The 10,271-nt window shown below is 27.2% G+C and overlaps 1 protein-coding gene across 1 annotated transcript; it reads right to left on the bottom strand.

Annotated features, from left to right (window-relative positions):
* Positions 1-837: 837 nt before the first annotated feature.
* Positions 838-1,428, bottom strand: LOC135926364 (uncharacterized). The gene has a single exon (XM_065462219.1). It carries the CDS (start codon positions 1,426-1,428, stop codon positions 838-840), a length of 591 nt encoding a protein of 196 aa, XP_065318291.1.
* Between the last annotated feature and the right edge of the window lie 8,843 nt (positions 1,429-10,271).

Below are 10,271 nucleotides of genomic sequence, written 5' to 3'. Positions count from 1 at the left end.
CATTAATTTCTTCCTTCCTTTCAGCATCCTCTCTTCCCTCTTTTCTCCTAAAATCGCGACAATCCCTAAAATTCCCACCGATATCTCCCCTAAAATTCCCCCCGATATCTCCCCTAGAATTCCCCCCGATATATCTCCCCTAGAATTCCCCCTGATATCTCCCCTAAAATTCCTCCCGATATCTCCCCTAGAATTTCCACCGATACCTCCCCTATAATTCCCCCCGATATCTCCCCTAAAATTCCCCCCGATACCTACTCTTCCTCCTCTTCCTCCCCTTTCTCCCCCCAAAAAGGTCTCAATTTCAGGTAATTTATCTCTATACCAATAATTCATATATTGATTTCCCTCATCCCTTTCAATAGGTACAAATATACCGCACCAAGCAAATACACCCCAAAAATTACAATCTGGACCTATTCGCGTGATCCAGTCCTATCCCAATACGGCCTCTACTCTTCGATTAATTATCCATAAATCCAATATCTCCACTCTATTGTCCAACATCACTTTTAATTCTACTCTTCCCATTATGGCTACTTCTGATCCATCCAACTGCCGGATCTTGATGTTTTCGCTTTTAATCATTCCCTCCGACCAAATACTCCGAAATTTCTCATATCCCATCACGGAGATAGCTGCCCCGGTGTCAAATAACATGCATACCATATTCCCATTCAAATTAATCTATACTCTAGGGCAAGGATCATGCACTATTTCCTCTTGGATCATATTTATACATTTCGACTTCTCCCTTTTATTCCCATAATTAAATTTTTCCATTTCTTTGACCCACCGCTTCTCGACCTCTGTGGTATATCTTTTGCTCTCATATAGTCACAAATACTGACATTCTCTCGCCATATGTCCTTCCTTGCGGCATCGAAATATATTATTTAAACTTTTATTCTCCGTTAAATTGAATATTTCTATATCCTTATTTTTCCCGCTTTCAAGCATTCTTACATTTGGAGCAATTTGAGCCATACCTCTCTGTGGAAAACCGCCCCTTGTATTGAAATTGGCAACATTGCATTCCTCCCTATTATGACCAAATCGTCCACAACCCGCACAACGTAATTTATCACGTTTTCCCGGGCAATAAGGAGCTATATGTCCATATTTTCCACATTCGAAACATTTCGTTTCTTGGCAATCTCTTACCATATGGCCCTGTTTTCCACAATTATAACAATTTAGATTTTCTCTCCCCCGTGGATTAAAACCTGGCCTTATTTCCATTCGTCTTCCCTGGGAATTTTCTCTTGACCATCTATATGGCCCCAATTGATTGTTATATCTAGACCCTCTATAACGGTCTCTTTTTTGCATGTTATCAATCCTATCATTTATATTCAACTCTCCTAGGCTACTATCAGTCCATCCTTTGATCAATTTCTGTACAGGTAACCAGGTTACCTTACCCATCACATCTTCTTCTTCGTTATGTCCTTCGATGGTCAATGTTTGTCCCTTAATTCTTACATTTCTACTTCTTCTAATTCGTCTTCCAAATATTAAACTACATACCCATATTACTAAAATGAGAAGTGCTCCCAGAATATTATACTGGATCTCCCAGTTTTTATGAATTTTAAGCTTTTCATAACCAATTCACAAGAAATTAACTATAACTTTTATAATAAAAATTTATATCACTTGGAGAGTTAAGAGATAAGATAGGAATAGGACTGAGAATATTCCTATAAAGCACATATACATAAATATAATGACTAAATTTTATATATCACTACTATTCTTTGTATGATATTTTAAACTAAACACACTATTCCGTGTTTACTCTGTTTCAAATAATTAATTCACGAAAATTAATGTAAAATAGCTTTAAATTTCAACAATTTAACTAATAATTTCACACTACTGGTATAAATGTTTAATAAACTAATATTTATTCCAAAAAAATTTGTCTAAATTTATTTAAACTAGCGCCTTATTCGCTTTAATTATATTTGTAACCAGCGGTTTATTCGTTCTAAAAATATTTGTAATAGCGTTTTATTCGCTCTGATAATATTTGCAAATATCAAGCGACTTATTTGCTTTATATTTTTTTTAAATAGCGCTTTATTCGCTCTAAAAATATTTGCGAATCTCCCTCGTTTAATCGCTTCAATTTTTTTTGTAACAGCGCTTTACTGGTTTTAAAAATCTTTACAAATCTACAGCGTTTTATTCACTTCAATATTATTTGTACTAGCGTTTTTTCGCTTTACTAATTCTTGTAAATTTGACAGCGGTTACTCGCTTCAATTTTATTTGTTCTAGCGCTTTTTCCGCTTTACTAATTTTTGTGTTATTCGCTTCAATTTTATTTGTACTAGCGCTTTTTTCGTTTTACAATATTTGGAAATTTCCCAACGATGTACAAATAAATTGAAACGAATTTAATTTGTATTAGCGCTTTTTCGCTTTAACATTTGGAAATTTTCCAAAGATTTATCGTTTCAATTTAATTTGTACTAGCGCTTTTTTCGCTTTAACAATATTTGGAAATTTCCCAAAGATTTATCGTTTCACTTATTTGTACTAGCGCTTTTTTCGCTTTAACAATATTTATAAATTTCCCAACGATTTATCTTTTCTATTTGTACTAGCGCTTTTTTCGCTTTAACAATATTTGGAAATTTCCCAAAGATTTATCGTTTCACTTATTTGTACTAGTGCTTTTTTCGCTTTAACAATATTTGTACCGCGATTAACCTCTAGGTTCTGGTGTTCAATCAACACGGCACCAATTTCTTAAGTACCAATTTCTTAAGTACAATTTCTTAATTACAAAAAACAAAAAATATAGATTAATATACGGTTTTTATTGAATCTACAATAGCAACATATCACAACGGTTATTGAATCTACAAGGATAATTTTCTTAATTACAAAAAACAAAAAATTTAAATTAATTTTTTTTTAAAAAAAACAAAAAAACTCTAATTTTCCTCTTTTTTCAAGGTTTTTATAACCAAACATAATAATAACGACAAAATTATAATATTGATAAAAAAAAATAATATTGACAAAAAATATTCAAAATGACTTGCTATAAAAACAAAAAAAAATATTTACAACAGTTTTAATATATTTTAACTACTCCTTTGCAAATTAATATCTCAATTATCATTAAAAATACTAGTCTCCCTTCTCTGCCTATGTCATGAATGGGCTAAAACGAATATTAAAATGCCTGATTATTTTAATCAACTCATCATTAAATATTTTATTAATTATTGTAAATATTCATTCTTATTATATGAGTATTTTATGTTATTCACCAATAAATAATAAAAATTGTTTTTATAAATTCTAATTTAATTGCTAATGATAATTGTTGTGATTAACGATAATTTTTATATATCTAATTTGATGTTTTACTTATTTTGTGATTAGGGATGATTTTTTTATGATAATTTTATGTTTTATTTATGTGGTGTTTTTAAACGATGGTTTTATTATTTTAATTTTTATTTCAATTTTTTGTTTTATTCATATTTTTGGAGTATATTAATAAGTTTTATGTTTCGTATAATTTGGGTGGATATGCTAATAATAATCGTTTTTTATCTCAGAAATTATTATTAATCTTTTTCTTTTTTGAAACATAGAATAAAGTGATAGTTTATTCGATCGTGTTATTTTATTAAATTATTTAAATTTTAGTTAATTATTTAAATCTTATTTAAATTTAAATTAATTCATTCAATCCTGTACTACGACTTTGAAAAATAATTTTATCAAAGTATCTTGTATTTAAGATACTTTCCTTTAGAAAAAGATACAAGTATTTTTATCTTGTATATTTATGATATTTTAAAAAGGATACTAATATCTGTATCTAAGATTAAATTTTTATAAAGAACCTGTATTTATATCTAGATTCGTTTTCTGGAGGACCTGTCCAACTCTGCAATTGTGTTATACATAGTGGCCTGGAAAAGGGCACTTTATTCTTTAAATAATTATGTGATCATATTGAAATCAGGGTTGCCAGCTCTTTTCCAATCAGCAAGAGACTCCCGCAATTTTTTAGTTTACACGCAGACATCTCACTTCCGCAAAACTATGCAATTGTCTACCACATAAATCTATTGTAATTTTCAAATTTCTTCCGCACAATTTTTTTTTTTGACATTTTAACGTTTTTAATATATAAATAATAATTTTGATCCTTACCTTAATCATATGTTTTATTTTTATCCAAAAATAAATCAACATCATTCATTCATATTTTATCATTTTCCTATTTTAAAAAATATTACCTATTTTGAAATTATAAAACGTTACCGACTTTGTTAATATAAAGTAATTATAAGAATTAATAGATAAGAATATAACTAAATTAATACACAATCCCGGCCGAAGGCCGGTGCAACGTTTTAAATGAATTCCTGTTTTAAATAAATTCAAATTTAGTGATATTGATATTTATGACTGACATGTTAAGATTTAATATTATTTTTTTCAGTGATATTGACATTTATGACTGACGCGCATATATTAAATAAAATATTTCTATTAATACTGACATTTATGACTGACGTGTAAAGATTAAGTATTATATTTTCTACTCTTACATTGATATTTAAGGCAATTTGCTTATTTTGTATTTAAAATTAACTCTTAAAGTTTTATATATTAATTTAAGGAAGTTCCAAAAAAGTTTAATATAGAGATGTGAGATAAAACAGGATTAGAAATAATATATAAGTTATTAACATTTTTAATTAATTTAAATTCTTTATTTAAATTGTATATAAAATTTACGCATATATAAAGATTAGAAAAGATATAAAAAAGACATGCGTTATAACTATATGCGACATAAATAAGATATACGATATAAATATAAATAAGACATGCGTTATAAACATATGCGATATAAATAAGACATGCGTTATAAAGATATGCGATATAAATAAGATATACGATATAAATAAGACATGCATTATAAAGATATGCGATATAAATAAGATATACGATATAAATAACAAATAAGACATGCGTTATAAAGATATGCGATATAAATAAGACATACGATATAAATAAGATATGCTTTATATAGATATGTGATATAAATAAGACATACAATATAAATAAGACATGCAATCCCGGAAAATAATTCCCAGGGAAAAAAATCCCGGAAAATAAATCCCCGGAAATTAATTCCCCGGAAAAAAATCCCCAGGAAAATAATTCCCCGGAAAAAAAATACCCGGAAAATAATTCCCCAGAAAATAATTCCCAGGTAAATAATTCTCCGGAAAAAAAATCCCCGGAATAAAATTCCCCTGGAAAATAATTCCCCGGAAAAAATTTCCCCACTATACATTGAATTGCTAATGCATTGCTAAACTGCATTGCTAAAAGGCAATCAATCATTATCAATTATAAATCAATCAAAAATTTATTACGTATATTTTTTTAATGATAATTTTTTAAACTTTTTTTAAAATATATTTAAATCATTTTTTATTATAAATGAAGAATACTGATTAAATGATATAGTATATAATTTTATTTTTATTTAATATTATTAATAAGAAATTTATTTTTCTAGCTTATTAAAACAAATATACATTTTATTCAATTTTAAAAATTAACAAATATATATCCGTAAGAGGGCGTTATATGTTTGAATATGTATCATTTTAGGAAACCGGAATGATGATTGGATAGCACTTTTTTTATATTTGGGTATATATATACATATGAAAAACCTAAAAATTAAAATTTTTTTTTAGGTTTCTTTGATGTTTAATGAGTAGGTTTAGAATAGTAAAACAATGGAAATTTTTTAAAGTAAATATTGCTGGCGTTATTTATCAAAATCTCTTCATTTTTGTTACGTGTATATTTACGTGCTAAGCATTATTCTAAAAAATATTTTGAAAATGATTTGATTTGACCGATTGCCGAGCTCAAAACCGACCACTCACTAAATATTCGATTGACCAAATTTATTAGGAATATAATTTGAAAAATGTTGATTTTCGTTTTATATATCTATAAATACGTATAAAACATAATCCTAATAATTCTTCAGAATTAATTTTATCAAAATTTTTAAATATTTTATTTGAGAATTATTATTTCGTTGATTTATTTATAGGGAATTTTTTCTCCTAATTTTGTAATTTTAATTATCTTAAAAATGGAGATTTTTTTTCCGGGGAATTATTTTTCTAGATTCTTTTTTAATATAGCTTACATTTAATATATTTATTGTAGCTTTCGTTCTCTTCGCTACACTGTACAAGGTACGATTCCCAAACAATTTATTTTAAATGAAATAGTTACATTTCTCATATTTAAATAAATATATTATGCTAAGCTAACCTATCTCATATTTTACTTTTAATAAACCTTTTATCGGTCCGTTGTCTCACCCCCTCCTTCATTATTATATAGGATTTAACTTGTAATATAAAATAAATTTATTGAATTTAAAACAAATTAAACAATAACATAAAATTTATCGAATTTAAAAACATTTAATGGTAAATCTAAATATATTTCCGCGAATATGAAGTTGATGATTTATTTTCAAAAAAGATACTCCAGCAGTAGTCCGCCAACATATTTATACGATTCTTGCCGGGAATTTAAATTGAAAACTTAAGACCCTTCAAAACGAAATTCTTTACCATTTTTCTCAAAAAGCAATCGATAAAAAATTAATAAATTTATAAGGAAATATAAATCTAACACTATCACCAATTTTCAGGGATTTTCATTTGATACTTTTTAAAATATATCCGTATTACCATTTTTGAGATTTCAAAAAGTTGCCTTTATACGATAATATTTTTAAAACTTGACGTGAAGGGAAAACTTAGAAAACGAATTCGAACTCAATGTCAAATTCTACACCAAAACTTGTTTTTATTTATTTTTTCTCCCATTTTTCTTGTCACACAGTACAATTAATAAAAATTGATAAAGACATAAATATTAAATAAAACCTATACAATAATTTTAATCTATATTTTTTCAACTTTTAGGTAGAGATATCAACATCCAAGGATGTTTTTATCATCTAACTCAATCAACTCATAGAAAGATTCAGGAATTGGGGTTAGAATCATCATATCGGAATGATTCAATGTTATGCTTATTTGCAGCTATGATCGATGGATTAGCATTCTTACCTATACACGATGTCAAACGAGGTATGGAGTATTTAAAAACCATTGTATCGGATGAAAACAAAGAATTATTGTTTTATTTTGATAAAAATTATGTGAATGGAGAATTGAGACATGGGAAAAACTCTCAAAGGCAAGTAGAGCCATTGTTCTCACCAGAAACATGGAATGTGTTCAATGTTACGATTGCTGGGGAAAATCGAACAAACAATGTATGTGAAGGATGGAATAACCGATTTAAGCATATTGTAGGCAACAAAAAACCGAAGATATGGGAACTACTCGAAAAAATAAGGATGGAAATAGCGGTTGATATGGGAAAAATCGGCAAATGGAATATTGGGACACTCCCCAAAAAAATCGTATTTATGCAACGAAACAAACTATTTTAAAAAATTTATGCATTGATTATTTAGAAGAGAGAAGGGACTTGCCCAATTTTCTCTCTTCAATTGGAGAACATATACGTTCTAGAATTGTTTCTTTTGAATAATATAATTTATTATTCTATATATCATTTAATAAAATTATAATTATTTATTTTCTGTAACTTTTGAAAAAAATTCATAAGCAAAATAATAATTGTTAGATTAGAAAAATATAATACTCACTGCTGATAATCACCTCTGGATGTATTTTGATTAAAGTGGTCAGCATTTTTCATTACTTTTGGCAGTATTTAATTAAAATTGGGCAGTAAAAAATATAATTTTGCAAGTTTTATGGTGATTTTGTATTCAGTCAGTTAAATTCTTAAAGTAAGTAAATACTTCAGTAAAATAATTTTTATCAAATAGAGGGTATCAGATTGAATTGCTAATTTCCTATTTAGCCACAAAATTTATAAAATTATATTATTTAATAGCTTATCCTTGTAAAAACAAAAAGGGGCGCTATTTAAGAGTCAGTAAACTGTGAAAAGCCTTTTATCATATTTCTAAAAAAATGATTAAAATTTGTGTAAAAATAATTTTTCAATAAATACCTAAAAGTTGATGAAAGTGTGTAAAGGTGAACTAGATTTATTTAACTTTCGTTTTATTATTTAAAATCTCAAATCCTCGAAGAAATTTGACTTTAAAAAACATTTCTATTTAATTAAATACTGCAGAGCAGATCCGGGTCACGGGATTTTTTTTCCGGGGAATTATTTTCCTAGATTCAAATTTACTAGTAATATAATTTGAAAATTGTTCATTTTTGTTTTATATATCTATAAATACATATAAAACATAATCCCAAAAAATATTTTAAAAATATCGTGGTTTGGCGGATAACCGACTCGTATATGTTTTACTCGTAATTATAGATATATAAAACAAAAAATGAACATTTTTCGAATCATATTACTAGTAAATTTTATCAATCGAATATTTAGTAAGTGGGGTTTTGAGCTCGGCAATCAGTCAAATCAAATTATTTTTAAAATATTTTTTAGGATAATGCTTAGCACGTATATATATACGCGTATAATACAAAAATGAAGATTTTTCCATGGATAACGCCAGCAATGCAGTATTTGGTCATTCGGTCGGTTTTCGGGTCAAATCACGATATTTTTAAAATATTTTTTGGAATTATGTTTTATACGTATTTATAGATACATAAAAAAAAATCAACATTTTTCAATTTATCTTAATAGCAAATTTGATCAATCAAATATTTAATAAGTGGTCGGTTTTGAACTCGGCAATCGGTCAAATCAAATTATTTTCAAAATATTTTTTAGAATAATGCTTAGCACGAAAAAAATTTTTAATTTTTAGGTTTTTCATATGTATATATATACCCAAATATAAAAAAAGTGCTATCCAATCATCATTCCAGTTTCCTAAAATGATACATATTCAAACATATAACGCCCTCTTACGGATGTATATTTGTTAATTTTTAAAATTGAATAAAATGTATATTTGTTTTAATAAGCTAGAAAAATAAATTTCTTACTAATAATATTAAATAAAAATAAAATTATATACTATATCATTTAATCAGTATTCTTCATTTATAATAAAAAAATGATTTAAATATATTTTAAAAAAAGTTTAAAAAACTATCATTAAAAAAATATGCGTAATAAATTTTTGATTGATTTATAATTAATTATGATTGATTGCTTTTTAGCAATGCAGTTTAGCAATGCATTAGCAATTCAATGTATAGTGGGGAAATTTTTTCCGGGGAATTATTTTCCAGGGGAATTTTATTCCGGGGATTTTTTTTCCGGAGAATTATTTACCTGGGAATTATTTTCTGGGGAATTTTTTTCCGGGGAATTATTTTCCGGGTATTTTTTTTCCGGGGAATTATTTTCCTGGGGATTTTTTTCCGGGGAATTAATTTCCGGGAATTTATTTTCCGGGGATTTTTTTTCCAGGGAATTAATTTCCGGGGATTTTTTTTCCGGGAATTTTTTTCCGGGATTTTTTTTCCGGGGAATTATTTTCCGCTTACCGTTATAGAGATATGTTATATAAATAAGATATGCGATATAAATAAGATATGCGATATAAATTTTATATACGCTATAAATAAGATGAATTTGCGATTAAATAAGATTAATAATCAAAAAGGCTATATAGGATTGTTAAATATGTATTGTAATGAATAAATATTGATATTATGATATTGATACTGTATATTTATTTCAAATGATAGATCGAGATATAGGATTTTTCAATAAAAAAAATATTTTTATTGGTTCTATCTTGTAAATTAATAAATTTTCCACATCCAGATGCAATGGTTTCTGTCCTCTCATTGGTATAAAATCTACATTCATCTCAAAGAATCATTTAGATGTTAAAATCTTCCTAAATACTCTTTTAAAAAAAGACCTGCCATCATAATAGATTTGAACCAATTATGGGGACACACCTGATTATCTCACAAATACTGTGGTGGTATCCACCCAATTGCTGGGTTATTTAGAAGATTATTAGCAAAAATAATTGCCACGGGTCAAAACCCAGGGTCTTAACTTATAAATTATACGCATCAATTAGGATTTGGTGTTAAAGAAGAAGGCAAATAGCTTCTGCCATTTGTATTATATGTAAAATCCTCCTCCTAACATGGCTATTATCAAAGTAGACTTTGAAGTTGCTTTCA

This window comes from Gordionus sp. m RMFG-2023, chromosome 1, assembly GCF_954871325.1.
Source record: "Gordionus sp. m RMFG-2023 chromosome 1, tfGorSpeb1-WG-v2, whole genome shotgun sequence".
Taxonomy (NCBI): domain Eukaryota; kingdom Metazoa; phylum Nematomorpha; class Gordioida; order Chordodea; family Parachordodidae; genus Gordionus; species Gordionus sp. m RMFG-2023.
Note: the sequence above shows the minus strand (reverse complement) of the source record. Positions and strands in the feature narration are given on the sequence as shown.